This window comes from Convolutriloba macropyga, chromosome 7 (genome assembly GCF_964194025.1).
Source record: "Convolutriloba macropyga chromosome 7, txConMacr16.3, whole genome shotgun sequence".
Classification (NCBI taxonomy): domain Eukaryota; kingdom Metazoa; phylum Xenacoelomorpha; order Acoela; family Convolutidae; genus Convolutriloba; species Convolutriloba macropyga.
In genome coordinates this window covers 71,012,629-71,038,205 of record NC_134474.1, presented here as the reverse complement: position 1 = coordinate 71,038,205, position 25,577 = coordinate 71,012,629, and the positions used below count along the sequence as shown (strand labels likewise).

Below are 25,577 nucleotides of genomic sequence, written 5' to 3'. Positions count from 1 at the left end.
AATTCATTTATCATTCAGTTTGTAAATAAAACAGATCAAGTTTCGTTTGTACTTTTGGGCTGCAGGGCGCTACAAAATTGGGTAAAAATATCCAAGTAAGTTTCAGAGATTTCAGTGCCCTTTTAAAATCATACCCCTGTAACTTAGCCTGATATCCTTAGCAGTACTTCAAAATGGAAAAAAATAAAAAAAAATTATGCAAAAAATTGACCCCCACTGTGCTCAATATTGTGCCAGAATATTCATACTGCTTTGATTGACAGCTCAATGGCAGCGGTGACGTGGCAACAATGATGTGACTTTTGTCTGGACACCGTTGTGAAATAGGGACTGCTTCACAACATTTCAGCCTGAATTAAAAACTGGAAAATAATGTTCATGTCAATTTTCGAAGCAGGTCTGCTGTGATTCACCATTTGACTGCGCAAATTGCCCAGTGAGCTTCTAGAAAGATTCATAATTTGCACAAAAAGTTCACATTTTCAAGATTCTGTTCACATTTCAGTCTAATTGCTTTCAGTAAAAATCCAGAAACGAAGTACAGCAAGCGCTATTTGCAGATAAGGTAGATTTTAGTTTTCCCTTCTTTTGTGTTAGATTTGATAACGGTCTCCCATCACTACTAACTGATTTACCGGGATGACATCCGCGACCCAAGACAAGTATTGGCCAGACCGACTTGGGTCGAGGACAGGGGTGTCCGGTTCCAGATTCCACGGGTGTCAGATTTCAGAGATCGATCAGAATCTGAAAAAAAAAGTTCTGACTCCGATCAGAATCTGCATCAGAGTAAATCAAAAGCAAGTGTGATTGAAACGGACCCCGAATTACAACTGATAACTTTGTTCATATTAGTACCAAAGGGGTGGGGGTGCAAATGATCGATTGATCGACTGCCGAAAGGATAATACGAAGACTTGCAAAACCACAGAATTAAGTTTAACCGAACCCTCAAAACTATATATAGACAATAACGTTTATAATTTTAAAACTTATGTCCTGAAGTTGATTCAATTGTTTGAACATCAAAGTAGTAATCGTTGATGACAGCTATCAGATATTCTGAACGTGTGAAATTCATACAAGGATCATATATGATTTCATACTTTCCATACTTGATTTCCTGGTAAGATTCTAGTATGAAACTAAAGAAATCACATTTGGCACTTGTATGATTGACAAGAAAATATATATGATCCTTTTATGATTACGAAGGATCATGCATCCTTTTTTTCCCCTTCGATTTAGGTTTTCATGTTTATCTATAAGACACCACTTTCTAATCCGCCAAAGTCCTCGTAATGTAATATTTTTTAAATAAATCTGTATAACTTAGCTTTTACCTGATGTCTTTAGCCAGTTTATACATAGAAAGGATTATTGATTAGAGACATGTAAGAAATTTAGCTGCATCCAAATCTAATATCATTTTCTAAACGTTTATTAAGTCCAAACTATCATTTTTGCGCACCCCAAAAGCCAAATGAGATTTGCAGATAGGATATCCCAAATTTGAATGCCCTTCGATACGGGAACTTACGGGAACATATACGGGAACTTTTGGCATTAGTAAATGCTTTAAGCAGTTTTAACTGAAATGAAGATCAAACTGTTTTTTCCAGCGTTAGAATTTTTTGTTTGATTTCTTATGATCTCCCAAGAAGTCATATATGATCTTTTTATAGCTACCAAGAAATCATTCAATTCATACATGACCTAGTATGATTACTAAGAATCATGTATGATCTTGATCTAGAGTGGAATCAATGATAGTTGTACGACTGGTGAGCAGAGAATAACAGATTTTACAGTTATACCTTTAATCAAATCGTTGCCTAATCAAAAAAAGAGATTTCAGCCAAAACGGCTTGAAGTACGACCGAAGAAAATCGAAAGAAGCAAAAACACTCGCAAGGCAGAAAACGCAAAAAAGTTGAGCAATTATGGCACCACTGAGATTTGAGGAATGAAGACGCGGCTAGGGACCTTTAAGAGCACCGTCGAAGACATTTTACAGACAAGACCTGATTTTTTTTAGGAAAATTGACATGGTAATTTCAATAAGAGATATAAACAAGGTAAAAAGAAAGCAAAATGGCTCCAATTTATCTTTGTTTGGTTAGTATTTCCTCAGAATTTGTTTTAATTATTAGTGAATAGAACACAAACACAACTGAATTTTGTATGTGTTCTAATTAGTTATAATTGGAAAGAGTTGTCCGAAACAGCTCAAATTTTTAAAGAAAAGACAGATAAGTATCATTCTACAGAATCTTGATTTGGCGTTTTGTCGCAATCCAAATTCAGACTTTTAATGTGCGCCGTGATTATTCGTATATTTAAAGGAAAAGGTCAAAATGTTTGAGTCCAATGAGTTATACACCAGAAATTGAAAATTTATTCTTTTAAATGATCAAAACATAAAAAAGAATGAAAATGGAACTTCAGATCCGATCACAAGGAATATAAAAAAATTGGGATGTCAAGCCACCCTTTCAGGCCACCCTTTCTCGGTGTTTCATCAAATTTTAAGAGTTAACTGCGGAACGTTGCTCTCCTATAACCCATCAGCAGAAAATAGTTTAAGAAAAACGTTTTTTAAACTCATAGGGTCCGAAAAGATGTCCGCATTCAAATTTTTTGTCTAACAATTATATTCTGCTACTTTTCAGGTGCAAAGTTTTTAAGTTTTTTGTCTTCCAAGCAATGAGTACTGAGTCAATTTAGAAAAAATTTTTTCACAATCTTAAATCAGTTATTTATCATATTTTGAAGTCAACATACTCCTTCGTTTTTCTCTGCTAGTTTAGAAACGTTTGATCAAGGTGGAAACAAAAAGGTGAACAAAGGTATAGAACACACGATTTCGTTTAGTCTATACAATTTCCAATATTTATTAGTCGTTGTCTATTTAAGCAATTTTATTTACTTTTGTGTTATTATGAATTATCCTACTGATAAATTATGCTGTCAATGCCTCATAAGAAACGGAAAAAAAACTGATGCAAACTGAAAGAGCAGAAAAAAAACAAGGGTGATTACAGGATAACAGTTCCATTGGTTTATATTGCGAGAAACAACAAACTTCAAAGTATCAGAAAAACTCAGAGTCACATCAGGGTCCGATTCAGAAAAATTTTGGTGTCCAAACAGAGTCTGAATCTTAGGGAGGTTCAGATTCCAATCATAGTCTGAATTAGATTAAGTTCGGAGTCCAATCAGAGTCTGAATCAGAAAAATTCAGAATCTGAACAGAAACTGCATCCGACTAAATCAAAACCAATTGTGATAAAAGAGACCCCAAACTAGTAGTGATAACTTTGTTCATATAAGTACCAAAGGGGGTGGGGGTGCACATAATCAAAAGATCGAATGACCGAAAGACAATACAAAGATCCTCAACACTATATATAAAAATGACGTTTATAATTTTTAAAATTTTGTCCTGAAATTGATTCAATTGTTTCAACATCAAAATAGTAATTGTTGATGACCGTTAATTTAAATTTTGAACATTAGAACCCATATTGAAGTTTCGTTGAAATCATACAAGGATCATATATGATTTGATGCTGTCTATTGTTGATTTCCTAGTAAAATTCTAGTATGAAAATAGAAAAGTACATATGGCACTTGTATGATTAAAAAAAATTAAAGATGATCCTTTTGTGATTATGAAGGACCATGTATCCTTTTCCCTTCGATTCATGTTTTGATAATTGTTGATAAGAACCCACTTTGTAATCCGCCAAAGTACCCCGTAGGGCTTTTTTTAAAGAAATTAAATCTGTATGAAATAGCGTTCCATGTTGTCTTAAGCCAGTTTATACATAGAAAATATCATTGATTAGAAACATGCAAAAAATTGTTTCCATTCAAATCTAATATCATTTTGAAAACGTGTATAAATGCGAACTAACATTTTTGCGCTTCCCAAAAGTCAAATGAGATTTGCAGACAAGATATTTGAAATTTGAATGCCCTCAGATTAACATATACGGGAACTTTTGGCATTAGTAAATGTTTTAAGCGGCATCTAAGACCTAGTATGATTTCAAAAAAATTTTCTTTGGAGTTTTAATGAAAATGGAAATCATACAATTTTTTCCAGCGTTTGAATTTTTTTGTTTTTTTTCTTATGATCTCCCAAGAAATCATATATGATCTTTTGATGGCTACCCAGAAATCATTCAGTTCAAATATGACCTAGAATGATTACAACGAATCATATATGATCTTGATCTAGAGTGAAATCAATGAAAATTGTATGAACGGTAATAGAGAATATTAGATTTCACAGTTATACGTTTAATCAAATAGTCGCCCCATCAAAAAAGAGACTTCAGCCAAAACGGCTTGAAGTACTACCGAAGGAAATATAAAATTTGGTATGTCAAGCCACCCTTTCAGGCCACCCTTTCGCGGTATTTCATCAAATTTTAAGAGTTAACTGCTGAACGATGCTCTCCTATAACCCATCAGCACAAAATAGAATTTGTTTCAATTATTTGTTCACATCCTCAGAATTTGTTTTAATTATTAGTGATTAGAACACAAACACAACTGAATTTTGGATGTGTTCTAATTAGTAACACTTGGAAAAAGTTGTCCGAAACAGCGCAAATTTTCAAAGGGTGCCGTGATTTTTAGTATAATTTCAAGAAAACGTCAACAAAATATTTGAGTCCAATGAATTAAACTTAAAAATTTGAAAATTTATTCTTATAAATGATTAAAACAACAAAAAGAAGCAAACTGAAATTTCAGATCTGATAAAAAAGAATATATAATGTTTGGTAGGTCAAATAACACTTTCAAGACGCCCTTTCTCGGTTTTTCATCAAATTTTAAGGGTTTGATACTGAAAGATGCTCTCCTATTACCCATCGGTACAAAAATGTTTAAAGAAAAACGTTTATTAATCTCACAGGGTCCAGAGGGATGTTCGTATTCAAATTTTTGCGTCTAACAATTACATTCCGCTACTTTTCAAAATCATAGTCTTTAAAATTTTTTGTCTTCCAAGCAATGAGTACTGAGTCAATTTAGAAGAAATTTTTTCACAATCTTAATTCAATTATTTATCATATTTCGAAGTCAACATATCACTTCGTTTTTCTAGGCTAGTGTAGAAACGATAGATCAAGATGGAAACAAAAAAGTGAACAAAAGGTATAGAACACACGATTTCGTTTAGTCTATATTTTACAATGTTTATTAGTCGTTGTCTATTTAAAAAATTTTATTTACTTTTGTGCTATGAATTATCCTACTGATAACTTATGCTGTCAATGCGTCATAAGAAACGGAAAAAAAATTGCTGCAATCTGAAAGAGCCGAAGAAAAACAGGGGTTATTACAGAATAACAGTTCAATTGTTTGATGTTGCGAGGAACAACAAATTTCAAAGGATCAGAAAAATTCAGAGTCAGATCAGAGTCCGATTAAGAAAAATTTTGGAGTCCAAACAGAGTCTAACGCATGATCTTGGCATGGTTGCCAAGAAAACTTTTTATGGTATTTCAATGGTTGCCAAGAAATCCATGAGGGGATTTTCATGGTTCCCAAGAACACCAAGAACAAAACTCGTTTTTACCACAACTGGTAAAAACCGCCTGAAAACGTACCTGCCTGTTGACACTTGAGTAGGCATCCGGGTTTCATGTATGATCTTGGCATGGTTGCCAAAAAACCATTTATGGTATTTCAATGGTTGCCAAGAATTCCATGATGCGTTTTTCACGGCTCCCAAGAACGCAAGAACGTACTGAATAAAACTCGTTTTTGACCCCAACTGGTAAAAAATGATGCAAGTGAAACTAGAAAGCGTTGAAGGGAAAAAAGGCATAATCCGTAAAAATTATTATGTACCAAAGAAACTACTATACAAGAGTGATAGACTGTGCTAATATATGACACTTTCGAGGCAACAATCATATGAAGAAAATCATAAAAATATCTTTTTTAAAAATTTTTTTTCAATGCAGTTCTTGGCAATCATAGCAAAAATCATAAAAACAAAAAGCCAAAAATTGACTGTTTTGAAAAACATGAGGCATCGTAGAGTGGTTTCAAATTTTTTGATGGATTTTTTATCACATTTTTTCTCAACTCACGGAATACAACAAATTATTGTAGCATCAAACTGAAAAAAAAAACGTAATTGTGAAGAACAATAGCTGATTTTTGTGTAATTGAATGAGCTTTCTGTTACTTAGTTTGCCTTCTAAACAAAACTCCCGCAAAACCATATTAGTATTGAATCCTTTGTTTGTGAAGAGAGTTGATGTTGGTTTTGCTACTGACTTTGACTCTAGAAACAAAATATTTGAGTGAAAATTTGCGGGCCTTTTGATTCAATGCCTTTAACAATTTTTTGTATGGAACTCCACATCACGTTGAAGTGAAAATAAACTGACTGCTAACAAAAAAAATCTCAGTTCACAATTCATGTCCAGTGGAAACAGTTCTGTTACACAATTCAAACATTTAAATTATGATAAACGCAGACAAACTCTTGATAACTACTTTTGTTTAATTAGACGAAAAACAAACTTAGCGGGCACAATCCGTAAAAATTATTAGGTACCAAAAACTATCATACAAGAGAAATAGACTGTGCTAATATCAGACAACTTTGAGTCAACAATCAATTCAGAAAATGACAAAAAATCTCTTTTCTTGAAAATTATTTTTTAATGCAGTTTTAGTCAATCATATCAAAAATCATAACAACAAAACGCCAAAAATGAATTTTTCCAGAGACGAGTGGCATCGTACAGACAGTTAAATGTTTCTTCATGCTTTTTAGAACTCCTTAAGAAATTTGTGATGTCATGGTTTTCTTGGCAACCATGAGCAAGACCATGAATATTTATGGTCTTGGATATGGTTGCCAAGAAATTGAAAAAAAAATAAAAAAACTTACTTAGATTGTTTTTTGGAAGGCTTAACGTAGTCAGATGTTAATTTACCTGTTCTCCGTTATTTTTTTGTATTTTTTGACGTTGATTTTTATGGTCTTACATGGCACCATAAATGTGTATGGTCTTGGATATGGTTCCCAAGACACCATGAACTTGATTTCTTTTCAAGTGTCTTGAAGAGTTTTTTTCCACTCAGAGTGCAATGTATGGGTGTGTTAAGAACTTTTTGAGCAATGTTGAGATTTTTGCATGGTCAGCTATATGGCTTGCCAAGTTACCATACATGGCAACTTACATGGCACCATAAATGTGCATTGTCTTGGATATTGTTCCCAAGACACCATAAACTTGTTTTTTTTCAAGTATCTTGAAGAGTTTTTTCCCACTCAGAGTGCAATGTATGGGTGTGTTAGAAGCTTTTTGAGCAATGTTGATATTTTTGCATTGTCAGCTATATTGTTACCATAAACTCCATATATGTCTTAGATATAGTTGCCAAGAAAGATTTATGGTGGTCAATCCGGGAAAACGTTATTGCAGCATTCAGTTATCAAAAAAAATTGGATGAATAGTTCTATGCCAAAGAAGTTTTTTGGGTCACTGTTGTGATTACATATTTTTCGTATACTTTCAATTTGTAAACGGTAAATGGCAATGGGCATAGTATTGAGAACTTTCGACCCTGTTGAATATATTTACGCTAATTCATCCTTGTGTCGTGGAATTTTTGTTCTAAAAGCCTTGAATTTGCTCTAAAGTCAGCTTATTTTTTACACAGTTGAAGCTTTTCCTTCAAATTTTCAAATCGTTCAGCGCACTGCTTTCAAACAAATCTTTAGATTGCGGGGAATTTAAGGAGGAAATACGCTGACGAATACGCTTAATGCTTAAATTTCTGCTATATTACATCTGAAATGTCAATTCACTCATAATACGCGGCCAATTTTTCTCGGTTAATTCGCTTAATTTTTTCACTTTTTTTCATCCCATGTTTTCATATTAGAGTTGAAAACTAGTTCCTAGGTGCAGCTAAGGTCTTTTCATATAGCTCAACTGAGTCTAGTATGGACTTTTCACAGTTCATTTTGGTCAAGCATTGTCTTTTCATAAATCTGTACCTAGACCAGGGATAGCGTCAGATACGTTTTGTCGAATGAAAGAAACATTCTACTTGACATACACAAATTATTCCTTCAACTGATGACCAATGCATTTGAACTAAAATGATTACTTAATAATTTAAATGTCCAACAAGTCTATGAATTTGCAAAATCGAGATCTCAAAAAATCAAAAAAAAGTAAATTTTGCCTAGCATTCAATTAAGTTTCGTCTTTGTCAGAGCAACTGATTAAACCAAATTTCTTTTCAATGGATTATAAACATTTTGGGATTTTAGTACCCGGGCCGAGGAATTTTGCCAAATTCATGTAAGGTCAGCGGTAACTAGCGTTGACTAGTCGGAAAATTCACCGCAATTCTCTTACATTTTCAATTTTGCGCTGAATGCGTTGAATTTAGCGTAGATCTTACATATTTTGAGTTGAAATTAGCGTATGACTTACATATTTTGAGTTGAACTAAGCGTAGATCTTACATATTTTCCGTTGAATTTTGCCTTGATCTTACCAAAAATTCGAACGCCGAAAACTCTGGGTATGTGACTCGAACCACTGACTTCCTGCGTACTTGTCGCTTCTTCTACCACTGTGCCACCAAACCTTAATTTCCTTAAGAACTGCACTCTTTACAAATCGGACTGCAGCGTCACGTTTCACATATATTTGGCGTTTCTAAACGTGTATCTTACATAGTTTTGTGTTGAATTCAGCCTAGATCTTATTCAATTTTTGTTCAGTTTTTGCTCTGATTTTCTGTCTTTTCAACTCTTTCCAGCTTTTCTTGCACGCAAATAAGTCGCAAAAAATCTCCTCCCTCACACCACGTACCCCCCCGCCCTCCACTCACCACAGGTACCCCCCTGCGACGTACCCACCCCCCCTCCCCTACCCACCCCACCACTCCCCCTCGAACCCCACACCACTACCCCCCTCGTACCCACCCCCGACACACGTACCCCCAACCGCACTCTCACGTGCCCCCCCCATAGCCCACCCCCTCACCACACGTACCCCCCCCCCCCTCACACACACACACAACCCCCTCCCCGCCTCGTAACCCCCTCACCCCCCTTGTACCCACTCCAACAAGTACTGCCCTACACTGCGCTTCCCCCCCCCCTCCAGACGTGCCCCACTTTTCTCCCCCCCCCCCACAAAAATCAAAAAAGTGAAATTATGTCGTGTCAACGCTAATTTCAACGCAAAATATGTAAGATATACGCTAAATTAAACGCTAAAAATGTTAGATCTGCGCTAATTTCAACGCAAGTTTTGCGAGATCTACGCTAAGTTCAACGTAAAATATTTTATATCTACGCTAAATTCAACGTAAAATATTTAAGATTGGCGTTCAATGCGTTGAAGTTATATAAGATCTACGCTAAAGTCAACGCAAAATGTGTAAGATCTACGCTGAATTCAATGCAAAATGTTTAAGACCTAAGCTAAATTCAACGCTAAATTTGCAAGATTGGCGTTGAATGCGTTGAATTTAAGTAAGATCTACGCTGAAGCGTTGATCTTACATAAATTCAACAAAATCAACGTCAATTTTATTAAATTTTGCGTTTTTAGCGTTTTGCATCTCCACCCGGGTACTTTCAAATATCTTGCATGGTTATGATTTCATTTCGAAGCGTGCTTCACAGATTTTTCACCTAACTTCCAATTCCTTAACAACCCGAGCATTTGATGAAGTTTGAGTTCGACTGCATAGAGTGCAAATTAACTTGCACTAATGATGAATCGATGAATCAATCTCCAATAACCAATATCTGAATCGCCATCTCATTAATAAAATAACTTAATTATTTTGCAGTACAAAATTTATAAAAGGAGTAATTTTTCGTTTGAGAACTCATGGTCGAAATCAGTTCTAAGTTTTGTTGATTTTTAGAAAGTTTTTTGAGATCAGATTTGTTCCCAAAAATCACTATGGTACCCACTTTGCCGAGTCATTGCCTTTTGCTTGTTCCAATAGCCCAAATCCTCTAAATTTCGTCCTCATCAACCCACACGATCGAATTGAAAAAAAAATAGGATTGTCTTCACTCAATTATGGATAGACAAAATCTCGTACAGCAAAAACAGGGCAACTAACATTTGGGTGAGCCAAGAGTACGAATTAACCATTGTGGAGCTGAGGATGTTGTCGAAAAACACCTGTCTTATCAGAAGTTTTCTAGAAATCAGCTGAGTGGCTGAACCTCTCATTGAGGTCAATGAAACTCCTTGAGATTAGCAATTGCAGGCAATTGGTAAAAGTTCCGGCTGAATGTTTTGTTTATTGGCTGGCAAGGCTGTGCCTTTCAAAATTTTTCAAAGCATCTTTGATAAGTTTTCTTATCATTGAACGCCAGTGGTACAAACGGGATGAATGTTAGAGGATTTTGGGCGTTTTGTTCATATTTCTTTTCTTCAGCACGTGTCAGAGCAACATCTGAAATTCCTTTCCTCCTGCATCTAGAATTGGACTCGGCTGCAAAGGAGATTTTATGGCCGCATCTAACTCAGAAGTTTTTCACGCTAAACAGCTGGCAAGAATAAGTCTCCTGGCCTCGAATTGTATTCCGAAATGAATTTTTTTGTTGGCAGTCGGTGCTAAGTTTGCAGTCAATCAAGAAGCAGGAATTGTGCTCCTCACTCTGGCCTGAAAATATCTGGCTCAACAAGAAAGCTCAGAGGTGGTATTGGGGATACGAAAAGCCAAGCACCTTTTTGAGGCAAAGATAAAGAAAGCAAACGAGCTTTATGCTATTAGAAACATGATAGCAATAATGTTGGAAAAAGCAGCATTGTCAATTTTCTCCTGAATCTTGAGTTATGTATGCTCGGTAATTTCCAGAGTGTTCAATTTTTTCACTGTTTCTTTGAAGATTTGGTTGTCTGTTATCTTTTCACAGTTTATTTGTTCTACTAAAGCATGTAACTGCAATGTTGACCCAAAAACACCGCTTTCGTTTAATTGACTGCTTGCATACTTCCAATGCTAGTTGTTATTACTGGTTGACATGCCTGCAACCAAGTGTTGTCAAATAAAAAGATGCATTTTCTCAAATGAGCTTACTATAGTCTTTAAAGTTCTTCTCTGAAAATTGTCCAAATCCTGCAAGGTAACAGGAAATTTTTCCGACGGAGTGATACTCTGCAGTTAATATAGCATCTTTGGGACAGCGTCAGCGAATTTGAAATGCACACTGTGGATCGTGCAGGTAAGCTAGGTTGCGCTGCAGAATTTCAAATGTTGTTAACTTTTTCCTTAAGGTTGGAGAGAAAAAACTGGGATTGCTAATGACAGCGCCAAAGACTTCAAGACCCGCTTGGTTAATTTTTTATACTCCGGTTATTTATAGCTTTCAAATCAACGGGTTGCCACATCAACAATTTGTTGTTGCTAGCTCTAAACGGTAGTCTCCACTCAATGTTGTCAACAATTTCAAAGCTGTGCGAAGTTGCTGATCGATACCAGCAAGACTGCGGTCATCCAAATTGCAATTTTTATGTCCTCGATTTGGGAATTTTGCTTCAGTTTGTTTAATGAATGCCACAATGCTAGTGAAAACAGTAGCACTTCAAAATATCCCCCTGTTGTACTCCAGGTTGGGTACTTATATGTGTTTTGAAAATGCAATTGTCTGTTGTCAGTAGCAAAAAAGTCGAAGAGTAGTCAAAACTAGGTGAGAATTTGTCAGCTGCCTCCAAGTCTTTGCTTTTTTCCACCGAATTGAAAACATTTTTGAAATCAATCCGCATATTTTTGTTAATTAGATCAGCTGTTTTTAAATTGGCTTTCGAGAACCGCGCTCAGCAATAAGACGTTGATTGGCTTCCCAAGGAAACTCAACTTTTCAATTTTTTCAGCGCATTTTTTATTACATTAAATAAAATAGGGGCGACGAAATTGGGAAGCTGACCCTGCTCGCTCAAAAATTGACTTTCGTCAAACAAGCTCGTTTTGATTGATCAGTGACAGCGTAGTTAACTGCATGCATCATTTGATCGGGATACAGTTTTACGGCCAAACTGCATTAGTTTTGGTGAGCGCCTCAATTTGGTAAAAGACTGTTGCCTCGCAAAATTGATACGCAAGCTGGTTACAGTCTTGATCAAACTGATTATCAGGTCATTTTTCCTTAGGTTGCGGTTTTTATGTGCAAACACAAATGTAGCGTTGTCCTAAAGGAAAAAACTTTGCTGCTGACCCAAACTGCCTTTGCAAGCAAACAGCTTTGACTCGTTAGTCTTCCTTAACTATTTTATTTAGGCCGCCACATACCACAGTACAGCAAAATCACTTGATTTCCGTCCCTCACGTCTGCTCAAATACTTTTTCTGTTATTGTTTTTTGTGCTTCTCGGACCCACAATAAGATGCTCGTAAAACACTGTTGCTGATCGCGAACTGGTTTCTCTACTTTTCTAACGGTTGTGCTTGTGAAATGTCAGCATCGATAGCGGATGATAGTGATTGGACAAATCTCACTCGAAATTTTCAGTCTAAACAGGTCGCTCATTTGGGCGCTAGCTTTTTCTCTGCAGACAGTAAATTCGTCACTTGCATGTAGGCCCGTGATTAGAAGCACATCATCTTATCGATTTTGGGGCCCCAATGATCATATCCAGTTTTAATTTCTCGCAAGTTGATGCTTAAAAACAGATATTTGTTACTTTGTATCGTTTTTGGCGGCTCGTAAGGGGACTGTTTTGGGGGAAAATTGAAAGCAGGATTCTGTGTCATCAATTATAAATTTGCATATTTCCTGAGTTAAACCCGAAGATAATTTGCCTTGTTCTGTTCTTTGATTAGACTCTGTAGTATTATCAGTCTCAGCTGACAAAACCTGCCTGCTTCCTCTGGTTTTCAAGGCTGTTTTATCGGATGAAAATCGAATACACATTTTTAGAAGGTTCTTCTCCGTTTATTAAAGGCTTTCGACATTACCCAAATTGATCTTTTTATCCCACCACATAAAAACAAGGGGGTTGTTTGGGTTAGATCTCACAAATTTGAGTTCCCTACGATCAGCTGGCCAACGGCTACAATGTTGATTTAATCACAAACACAGAGTTTAAAACTCAGTATCCAAGAGACTTCCAGAGTCTATCATTCTAAAATAACAGCCAGAGATAATAAATGTGGTGGGGATCAACTTAGGGTGCTTAAGACTCTGTATTCAACAGAATAAGAGCAACTTATTCCTCGTGTCATTTTTGTCCACGTTTTGTTTTTTATTCCATATTAAGGTATCTGTCCGGAATCATTTTTTTGCTCTAATTTCAGACTGAATAATTATGGACAGATTAAAATAACAGTCTGTTTTTGCAATAAACAGTCCAAAAACTAATTAATCATAAGGTTTCAGAAAAGTTGGCATGACACAATTTTGTTATAGAATATTCAACAAGGGTATTCAATTTTGTCATACAATGTTTGTTTTTGGAAAGAATGAATTTTCTTCCAACTGACTTCAAAATCTTGCAAGATGCTTTTTTTCAATTTCCACTATTATTTGAGATGTATAAAACAAATCCACCAAAAATTCCAAATTTTCATGGTTTAAGCTAATAAATTTTTGTTAAATTGTTTGCTTTTGACATAGTTTATCGCAGTAGGTTGTTCACGTTCTGCTGCAGGTTTTCAACTTATCCAATGTGATACCTAGCAGCCCTTATAAGATAGTAAATTGATTTTCGGAAACATTTTGTAATAGAAACTTAGAGTATACCTAACAGAAAATCTAGCATCTGATTAGATTTCTTCAGACATTTTACGAGCTTTTGAGAGAATAGCAGAATTTTAGCGTTAAAAAAACTTTGCATCTGATAAGATCTTATAGGACACCTTAGCATATGCAAAAAAGTTGAATAAGTTGCTTGTAATGTAGTCATAGTCTGTAGTATTTTTTCAAGATCCACTATTTTTAAACAAACGCAAATTTTGGATCAATTTTTTGGGGCTCCCCTAGAGGCTCCGCTGGAGGGTCACAGTTTAATTTTTGATTACACAAAGTTTTTCTGACGTGGGACTTATCAAACTATCAAACTCTCATACTATAAAAAGTTTTGTAATGCTGAACTACTATCGTATGAGATCTTATAAACTAAAATTTTTCTGCTACAAAATCTGATAAGTTTGAAGTTGTATCGTGTGAGGTCCGAGAAATAGTCTAACACAGTCGTATTCGGTCAACAATGAACAGCTGATTAGAAAATATGCTGACAATTTTTGAAATTTAACACGATAACACCTCCTGAGTCACAGAGGTTTGCAACGGTATCTCAACTTCTGTCAGTAGAATCATGATGACTTTATACAAATATCCTTTTTGAGAATTTCGGATCTCTTTGAACTCGCTAATTGGATATTTACCCCCAGCCTAGTAGGTTAGACTTATTTGCACCACAAATAGCACCTGCCAAATTTCTCGATGATGATTTATTATGTAAGCACACGTCCTCTTTTACTAGGGGAGTTTAACCATGATTAGGCTCCTATTCTACTAATAAAAAGACTGAAAATTTGTATTTCGGAGGACCTTTATCGACTAGAAAACATAGTCCAATTTTTACTTACAGTCGTTGAAAAGTTCTTTTATGCGTTGAACAAATTTAGCTCATAGGTATTTTTTAGTATTTCAATCATCTGGAAAACGGGAAATCATGCGGTAAAGAATGCTTTTTTCATTGGTCGAGGAAAGGTTTTTCTATAAGAATGCTTTTTTCATTGGTCAAGAATGCTTATAAGCCCTGCTTGTGAAAACTTTGATCTTCTTATTTGATTCAATTACATGCTGAAGCATCGATAGAGCACGTCACTATTTGCTTTCACCATCATTGCATCCATCAAAGCAGTCCAACTTCAAAAACAGTTAAAAAATTGCCTGTAGACTTAAAAATTTCCCCAACTTTTAATATAAAACAGCTGGAGTATGTTGCAACATTGTTTGACTGACTAATTTTAGATTGCTTGATTGTAATCATCTTATTAGCCTTGATGAAAATTTTGCGTTTTTTCGTTCTTTTCTCTTTCAAATTTTTGAGTTGTTAACTTTTTAAAACAGCGCAGAATTTTTTTAGATTCAAAATTGCACAAGATGAAGGAGCTAACATTCTGACTACATTATATGAAATACTGAGCAAAAAATTGCAAGTAAAAACTCATTTTTCATCGTAGGTCGACCAGTTTTTTTTAATAAATTACGCTTAGTCAAGAAAGAAGCCCAGAAAAACATTTGAGTCAATCCTGGTCCATTTTTGGTCGAGTACGATCATTTCATACCTGGTTTTTTTCATCTCAACTGTTTTTCAGCAGCATTTCATCTTATCCGATTATTTTTTCATTTGATCATGTCTAAACCTGCTTAATGTACTGAGAGACCGGAGGGAGGGGGTGGCGAGAGAGGATTGTGTACTTTCATTTAGGAATGGCATCCTCGTTCATAATACTTCAATGTGTGTTGGTTGTGTCCTCAGTTACAATGTTCGTATGTCGAGCGGAGTGCCCTGAAAGTGGTGATTGGGAGAGAATACCCGATACACCAAAATATTTTTGCTATGCATTGCTGAACATATCCGAAGGGGTTATCAGCTACTGGGATGCATCTGACAAGTGTCTAGGCATGAGCAGTTCAATTGCAGTCATCGTTGATACTAGGGTTAGTTTGTCCGACTCCCTTTAATTGATTTTCGAGGTGAGGTGGCGGAAATATGACTCGACAATGATTGTCTGAGGGGAGCTAACCTCCCAGACGTTAATTACGCGTTCCGGACCACACTTTTTGCGGCGCTTTATCATTTGAGCGCTCTGTCGATTCATAGCTCCGCATAATCAAATCATAGTCCCAATTCCTCTAAAAAAATCGCGAAAATTGAATCGTGATCCCGCAAGTGCGAATCATAAGTGAAATATGTCAAATCACAAGTTTGCAACAACGAGATAATTTGATTCATAATCTGATTAAATCTGCGTACAGAAAACCATAGTCCCACAGAAATAAACTTAAAATTTTTTTGTTTTAGCTAAGTCAGAGAGCTCAGGTAACTTACCAGCATGAGCTTAAAGATAATACAAGCAACACTAAAAAAATGTCAAGCTTCAGACAAAACACTCAATTTCTTCGATTGGTGCGACAAAATCGTTCTTGAGACTTTATAATTATGTATTGAGTCTTCTAGTTATTTATTGAGTATATGAGGATTTATACAAGTCCAGGGCAGAATAGAAAATTGTTTCTCTTCCCTTTTTGACGCTTCATCAGTTATCATCGGGAGTTTACACAAAAAAATCTCATTTATTTTCTGAGAAGCTCTTGTGGAAAAAACGTCATGGAAAGAATAAAATATGACGAGACAAAAGAGTTTCAGCTTGTATTAAAACTCCTCTCTGATCATAGTGGCGTAGTTTCGCACTGTCTGGTTTGTCGAATCATAGTCGCATATCCTCCCGCTATCCGTTCCATTGGATCATGTTTGTGTTAAGTTGCACAACTTCGGACAATTTTGCACTATTTCGGGTATAAGCGCACACTTTCAAATCATGTCAACTTCTGTCTAATCAGAGCCATTTTTCGTCTGGATCACATAGTCTCATGATAGACGCAGAGTTTCGAATCGTCGCACTTTCGATTCATAGTCGGGAACCTTTGTCAAAAACAAACACGCATTTTCTCGGAATTTTTTGCGGTAGTTCGCACTAATGCTAGCTAATTCGAGTAGTATTGACCAGTTTTTTTGTCAGGACTACCCGATCATGGCCAATTTTTGTCTGGATCAACCGGTTTATATTTCCACCACCTCACCCCGGGTTCCTTTTTTCAGGAATCACTATTAAAGCTGATAATTTTTTCACCCACCAACACATTTCCTGGAAGAAAAAGTTTTGGTGAGAAGAAACTGCTGATTAGAACAACCCAAAGGGTTAAAAACATAACCGTTCTGCGCAAAAACAAAAAGGCATTTCCAATTGGATTAAACTTTCTGCAAATTAAATTTCAAGCAAAATTGAAACGTATGTTAACACAAACTCTGCTTTGTTAACTTTAGTTCACTTGTTCAAAAACATTTCATGATTCGCACGAAAAACACTTTTCCAAAGCACAAAGTAAAGAAAACTGACATAAAATGCTTCCCAGTTTGGGACGCGCGATCCGAGCCAGCTCCGATCAAACTAACTTGATAGCACACGTGGGTTAACAGCAGAATCTTTGACATAGTATCGAATTCCTCTATCTTCTGAAAATAGTCAGATAAGAGCCGGAAAAGTTTTGGTTAGAATACTACATACGATCTGCACAGTTTTATCAGCTGAAAACTGGAAGTTTTGAACGCACGATAGTCTGAACATATGAACTTTCCGTCTGGGACGGCCTGGACATAGACACTTTCCGTCTGGGACGGTCTGGACATATCGACTCTTGGTCTGGCACCTCCGCCTGGGAGAGCTCAACCAGAATTTGAATAATCTGATAACGGCTCAAGATAGTGTCTGGATTGTTTGCAGACCTAGCTTGGATACTCTAAACAGATCTCTTTTCAGGAGGTTCTCTGGGGTCTGATTAAAGCCTACCCAGGCTGAGGTCCCAGACGGAAAGTCGATATGTCAAGACCAAAATGAATGCACGAAGGGGTGCGTTCAAAATTATACAGTCAAAGCCTATTAACCCTAATTATATAATCAATGATTAGTGTTTGAGTCCAACGTTTTTTGAGTCCCAAGTTGTAAACTGGGTAATCTGTCATTATAGCAACAAAGTTGAAGGACTTCGGTTGTTAAATCTACCATTTTGAATCTTTGAGCTTATTTTTTTTGCCTCAGAACGCTCAATGTCTTCTATTTTTATTATTTATAAGACGCATAAGATGAGTCTAACTCGAGCAATATCCCATTCGTTATTTGTCATTTTAAACAGTTTCGAAAATATTGAGAAAGGAAATGTATAAATTTATGGAGCAAGCAATCATGCCAATTTTGGAGTACGCGACCAAAACCAGTTCTGATTATACAGACCGACCTGAGCAGCACAGGGACGTTGTAAAAGTATAATGTTGGGGACATTATAGGGACATTATAGAGACGCTGTAGGGCCGTTGTAAGGTTTATATGGCATATCCAGCGATAAAAGAGGAGAGAATTATATAAATAAATAAATATAAATATATATGTTTTTATATATATATATATATATATATATATATATATATATATATATATAAATGTATGTATGAATGTATGTATGTATGTATGTATAATTTTGGTACTATAGCTGATGGATACAGTCTATCGGAACTTTTATTCAACTCATCGAGATGTATAGTAAGTCTATATATAGCCAACTGAATCCGAAGACATCAAGGCGAAAAAGCACATCTAAATGGCCCGGCCATCCTAGCTGTATTGGCTAGCAGGTATTTTGTCTGAGCCGATTTTCGGCTCAGATTGGTCACCGATACGTTTTCGAAACATAAAATTATTAAGCCTAAAAAGAGCGCAATCGATTTAGCATATTAGTACGCTTAACGAAAATTATGTTAAACGAAATTTTTCCGACCTTTCTACGTAAATTAGAAGAGATTTTGTGTGCATTCTCTTTTTGTAAGGCTTACATGGTTAAGAGAATACGTAATATCCTTTTCTCGCTTTGTTTTTCGCTGCTCTTTTATTTACTCGCTTTGTTTAAATAGCGTTGCTCATTTACGCGGTAACATCCTCCGGCCCGGAAGAAATTGTTGGGATGATCGGTACAAGCTTAACGAGTGGGCGAACGAGCAATCCGAACGACGTGCGTACGACGGCGGAGCGGGCGACGCTGTTGGAGCCGTAACGGAGTTCTTCAATCCGAGCAGCTGGATAGTAACCCCTAGGGTTGCTTTCTTCAACAATCCAAACTAAATCACCAACCTTGAGGTCATGCTCGGCAGGCATCTGCCACTTAGCTCTACGGTTCAGCGCAGGTACATACTCCTTAAGCCAACGTGCCCGAATCGCATTAGCGTAGGACTGTGCACGGGCGTACCGCTTACGATGATTGAGCTCGTCAACGCCAACGATAGAGGGCATTCTGGTTGCTTGGTTACCGAGTAGAAAATGGTTAGGTGTTATTGCGCCTAGGTCGGACGGGTCGGCGCTTACAGGCGTTAAGGGACGTGAGTTTAGTGCGTGTTCGATCAGACAAAAAGAAGTGTTCAAAACCTCATCTGTGAGGCAACGCGTACCGAGGATAGTGTACAGTACTCTTTTAAAACTACGAGCTAACCTCTCCCAGATGCCACCTTGGTGTGGCGCACTGGGTGGATTGAACCTCCACTTAATGCCTTTATTGGCAAGTTCGGCAGCGATGTTAAGCGTATTCCATTTTTCCACACATTCACGGAGTTCTTTCTCCGCTCCAATGAAGTTCGTACCGTTATCCGACCAAATCATAGCAGGAGTACCCCGACGGGAGACGAACCGCTCAACTCCCATTACACAGGAACTAGTGACCATGGACGGGACAACTTCAACATGGACAGCATGAGTAGTGAGACAAGTGAAGAGAATTCCCCACCTCTTCTCGGTGGTCCGACGAACTGTGACGTAGAATGGGCCGAAGTAATCAACCACGGTGTTGGTAAAGGGAGGAGTCTGGTATGCGAGTCTCTCCTTTGGGAGGTCTGTCATGATAGGTTGAATGGTTGCTGCACGGAACTTTCTACACAAGACGCAGTTTGATTTGATGAAACGCAGTGTGGAACGTAGTTTTAGGATGGCATAACGTGCTTGTACCTTTGATCTTAAGTAATCGATGCCCTGATGATGGTTCTTCAAATGGGTATGCCGCAGAAACGGTTTAACAAAAGTATGACGCGCATCCAGCACGATAGGATGCTTAGTGTCAAAGTCAATTTCCACTAGCCGTCGGAGTCGACCAGAAGAACGGATGAGACCATAAGGCCCAACAAACGGAGTAAACTGAGCAATGCGGTTGCTGTTCTTAACGGATTTGTTTTCAAGAAGATCCTTTCTTTCAGTATTAAAGGACTCTCCCTGAACCAAGTACTGGAGATGACGCTCGGCTTCGTCAAGTTCAACAGGGTAGGCTATGCTGCCGTCTACGGTACGGTAACATTCATGAGATGGTAAAAGACGGAGCACATATGCAGTGACACGAAGTAATTTTTGATAAGAACTGAACTTATCAAACGGGATTAGATTAATAATTTGTTCTTTAGGGGGCTTGGTTACGGATGCGGCTGGAGATGAGATGGAGTCATCATCTTGTTCCTTGGTTACAACGCCGAGCTTGATGTTATCAACGACGTCAGTATTTGGTACAAAAGGGAATTGCCTAGTTCTCAAGAAGTCAGGACCCCTCACCCAGCTACTTGATTCCAAAATTTCAGCGGACATACCACGCGTGCCAGCATCTGCCAGCTTATCACAAGTGGCGACGTGGTTCCATTGGTCAACGCTGGTGTTCTCCAGGATTTCACTAACACGATTTGCAATGAAGTTGGGGTGTTTGTTTGTTGAGTTTATCCACTGCAAAGCGATGGTACTATCTGTCCACAAAAAGACTTTGTCCACAGTAACCGTTAATGCTCGACAGATTTCCTTTTTTAAACAGGCAGCGAGGAGAGCGGCTTGTAATTCCAACTTAAGAGCTGTCATTACCTTCATAGGTGCAACACGGGCCTTGCCCAAGACAAACGCTAGCTCTGTTATAAACTCACCGGAGGTGCAAGTTACTTGAGCCCTAAGAAAACCTACTGCACTGAATACGTCTTGCGAGCTATCACCAAACATGTGGAGTTCAGGATGTTGGAATGGTCCTGAAAAGTAACTTCTCAGTATAGTGATCTCAGCTAACCGCGGCAGTTCAATACACCGTGCAAGTAATCTGTCAACTGTGTCTTTAGGTAACTCGTCATCCCAACTTTGTCCATTGACACGCCAAATGTCTTTCAAGATTAACCGAGCACCAACAGTGAACGGTGCGACAAGACCAATTGGGTCGTAGACCTTTGACACAAGACTTAAGACCAAGCGCTGTGTTAAACCTTTCGTGATGGTGCTGTTAGTAGCCCTACTCACAACCAGAGTATCGTTGTTGTGATCCCGCTTAAGCCCAAGCACGTGCATTGATTCCTCCATTGATGAAACGATGACTTTCGGTTCAGTGGATTGAGCAGACCCATCAATTCGGTCAGCAAGATCTGGTACATTGCTCACAAACTTAGTAAGCTTGAACCCACCTAGATGGAGAAGATGTACCAATTCCTTCGACCTAATAAGGGCCCTCTCGGGGGATTCCACTGAGTCCAAGTAATCGTCCATGTAGAAGTTCTCAAGGACGGCTTTCGCAGCTTCTGGGTACTCCTTAGCATTATCGCGTGCCGTGCGCTGAAGTGCGTAGTTGCCACAGGTGGGCGAATAATTTGCCCCAAAGATGTGGCGCGTATACTGGTGTACCACAACATTTGATGTGGGGTCCTCCCGCCACAAAAAGCGCAATGATGGTTGATCACATGGTAACACTCCAACTTGGAGGAACATTCCCTCGATGTCGGCGGATACGGCAAATGGATGTTGTCTGAGCCGTAGGAGTACATAGATTAGGTTTTGCAGTAGGTCAAGTCCGGTGATTAATGACTTATTAAGAGATGCGCCATCAGATTTTGCTGCTCTGTTCAGTACCCTACGAACCTTGCCCGGCTTGTTCGGGTTAACAACCGGATGGTGTGGTAGGTACCACTCTCGTTCCGAGCTACTTTCCACCTTATGAGCATCTTTGACCCTTACTACATAGCCCTTGTTTAAGTCCTCTTTGATGGTATTCGAATACTTTTCCCTTAAAGTCTGGTCTTTCGTAAGCCGCTTATCCAAAGATTTCAATTGAACCAGGGCTGAGAAATAATTGTTGGGCAGTTCGATGTTATCTTCAGCCCATAGCATTCCGACATCGTACCTTTTTCCATTATGCACAGTGTTTTCAAGAATATCATGCTCACGTGCATCCGCGGCGGATCGTAGATCTACTTGCTTAAGCGCGCCGTACGGCTCACTTACGGAGATTTTGTCGTACCGAGATTTTACTTGACTAGCGAATTCAAAATCTTGCTCCATATTAGCTTTGAAACAAGTCGAGACTAAACCTGAAGACGACGGTAGAGGGCCGCTTAGAACCCAAGACTATGGGCAAGCGAACAGCGAAGGGCGAGAACTTCTCGTCGGCAGCGAAGTACTCTAACGGGCGGATGGCATGATACAAATCCTGTCCAAGTATCATCTCGATGTTTCCCTAGCAATATTTAACTGGGTCTAGCACTGCTAGGTGCGGGTATTTTTCGTGAAGTGCTCTAATGTTAATGACATCGGCACCTACATTCAAATCTTTCTTTCCGTAAGGGCTGACTTTAAATGGTTCAAAAGCTTGGTTGTTTCGTGGTGTTACAATTAGTTCAACTAAATAAGTGTCTACAACTTCCTCGGTGTTTATACCCTTGACTGTTAGTTTCAGTGCTGTACCGTTCAAACCAAGTCTATTTGCGAGGTCATTGGACACCCAAGAGTTACTGCAAGCGGTATCGCACAAAACTAAAGCCGTGGTATCTTTACCAGAAGAACTCTTCAACTGTAATTCAGTCATCTGAAGGAGGCCTTTCACGTTACTCACAGATGACAAAAGGGTGGTTTTACTCGATGATTGGACACTAGGAAGTTTACTTTGATTTGCGCCAGCATTAAAATTACTGATGTTGTTATTTGAAGGGGATTTTGATGGATTAACCCTCTCAGCTCCATGGAGAAGTGCATTATGGGAGCTGTTACATCCGTCTTTCCTGCATTTCCTGGGATTTGGGCATTGCCTAAACATATGCTTTTCTCTCAAACATGAGAAACACAGTTTTACTTCCGCCATTACCTTTGCTCGCTGAGTGTGAGATTTTTATTTAAATACCCTACACTCCCAGATGCGATGGTTACCTTTACACACAATGCAGCGAGGTGTTGCAGGCGTTGCAGATGTTGAGGCTGGCCTCTGAGTGCCCTTAGTTTGTATATTAGCAGCAAAATTCTTGAGGCAACTTTGGTCTTTAGTACTGAGTTGGTGTTATCCTCAGTTCTTGCCTTCGACGAAGTTTGTCTCATTAAATCATGTGCCTCGGCCTTCTCCTTCAACCAATCGTTGAAGTCAAGGAGTGTTGGCTTTACCCAATGTTTCTTCACTGTGAAGAGTGACCAAGACTCTTTCAGATTGGGCGGCAATTTATGAAGAGCCGTGTTGAGAAGTGAGGCGCTCTTAAGGTCTGAGTCATATGAAAGTGATTTAAAGACCCCAACAAGACTTGAAATTGTTGCAGAATAGTTTATGATGTTATCACTATTGTGCATCTTGAGTGGAGGAAAAGAGCTGAGTTTGTCTAAGTGTGCACTGACTACTGCCTGTGGTCGGCCAAATTTACGTTCGAGTGTCTTAAGTGCGTCCTTCTACATTAAACCACAGTATGCGAACTCAGCGATGGCGTCTTTAGCTTTTCCAGTTACAAGCGTTTTTAAGTATGTTAACTTGACATCATCAGTCAAGGACTGTGCGTCTATGGCGCTTATAAATTGTCCGAACTATTCGTGCCACTGCAGTTGATCACCACTGTACTGTGACAATTTCCACTCGGGCGGTGGATCGTTCTTCTTTGCATCCGCCAACTGCTTTATCAAATCCGCAGAGTCCAAAGATGGAGCCGAAGTTTTGGGATGCGGCGGGCCACCCCAACACAACGGGTTCGGAACGGTAGCTCCATACGTTGGCAGAGTGATCGGAGTTACAAAGGTGGGGGCGGTACCTGTGGAAGAACTAAATGGACTCGCTTGCTTGAAGTCTGATGCTACGTAATTTTGAGCGCCTGCTGCTGCTTGTACATGGGAGGAGCGTTGCGATGTAGTTATATGAGGGTTGATTAACGGGGCCGGTTATACGATGTATAAGTTTGCACATGTTCGTACAAGTGGTACTGCATTAGATGGGACTGCTGCCGGAAAACGCCAAACAATTGGATCCGGAGGAGCAGGAGGTGCGTGGGTTATAGAGACAAAAATTTGGGGCTGAAGTTGCCTCTGTGGGGCTGGTGGATGAACTAATTGGGGCACAAAAACGTTTGCGGAGGAAATAAATGGTGCAGGTGGAGAATGGGGTAACAGATTGACATTGTTCGCCGCGGGGTTACTGGCGTGTAGTGGGAGTGCTTGTGGCGGCGAATGAAGTAAAACGCAATGCTGGTGGGATTAACGGGAAATGCGGTGGTGCGGGGTTTAGAACGGGGATGGGGGGGCTGGTACATTTATGTGTGCTTGTCGCGGATTAAGTGCTAGCGGCGCATTAACGAGTGTATTTAAAGGTGGTGAACGCAGGGGGCTGACTAAATTCAACTGTCCCGGCATGCTCGACCTGCGCTGGAATTGATGATCTAACTGTAAACCATCGAAATGCATTGTTGCTTGAGACAGTTGTCTGGCTGTGTTTGGGGCGTTTAGTTCAGTTTGCATACCAAAGTTTACTGGGGGTGATGGAGGCGTATATTGAGGCTGTTGCTGCTCTTGCATGATGTTGTTTGCAACATGTGCATCATTGGTTACATTCGTTCTACTGCTTGGTTCTTGCGGCTCATGGACAGGGAGGTTGATGTTGGCCTCAACTTGACCATGTGTATAGAGATTGAAGTGTGAGTTTGGAAGTTTAGCTGAAGAAGGTAGTTGGACAATTGCTTGGTTGGATTGGGCGATGGAACCAGAAAAGTGCAAACTTGGTTCGTTTGCAACATCTGCCATATTCCCGGCCGGTGACGAATTAACCCAATCTTGAACAATTTTCTTGCTATTGACTGAACTTCTTTCCGTAAAAAGCCCACTCATTTTGCCTGTACCAGACCCGTCTGCTGATGATTTTGTCATCAACTCAATTTCCTCAAGGGCTGCAGCAGCTAATTCCTTGCGATGATCCTCCTCCAGTTGCTCAATTTCCAATTCCCGCAATTTTGTTTGTTTTTCAATTTCAAGACGATGTCTAGCAATGCGAAGCTTTGCCTCATGTTGTTTCCCAAGTTCGTCCCTTTTGAGTCTTGATATTTTTAAGTCTCGTTGACGCTGACTTGGTTTTTTTGAGGAAGTCCTATGTGAACCTGATCTTAAATTGGACCGAATTGATGTATCCTCGAGCAGCAGCAATGAACTCATCAGTTTTCTTTGTTACAGTCTCTAACCATTTTTCAAGGTTCTTACAGGCAGCATCTGGATTTTCAGTCTTTTGTGCCAGATCAAAGAGCTCTTCATTTTTATCAACTACTCTAGTAAAAGCATCCTTGCACTTAGCAATCAGACGTTCGATCTTAACTTTCCTGTCTTGCTTATCAACAGCTTTGTTAATTTCACCATAGATGTTATTAAATTCAGCCTCTAATTTTGCCCTCGCAATCTGAAGTTTGTTGAATTTGGCCTGCAAGGTTGTCAAGATCTTAAGAAAAACAGGAACCCCAAGTTTAATTTGGTACTAATATAAAGTAC

General features: G+C 38.6%; 1 protein-coding gene across 1 annotated transcript in view; it reads left to right on the top strand.

Annotated features, from left to right (window-relative positions):
- The first annotated feature begins 492 nt into the window (after positions 1-492).
- The window catches only part of LOC142342497 (uncharacterized), a 62,101-nt gene continuing 37,016 nt past the window's right edge, over positions 493-25,577 (top strand). The window contains exons 1-2 of the mRNA XM_075393843.1: positions 493-565; positions 15,467-15,699. Coding sequence (XP_075249958.1) covers positions 15,469-15,699 — 231 coding nt within the window. The 5' untranslated portion in view covers positions 493-565; positions 15,467-15,468. The remainder of the gene's footprint in view (positions 566-15,466; positions 15,700-25,577) is intronic.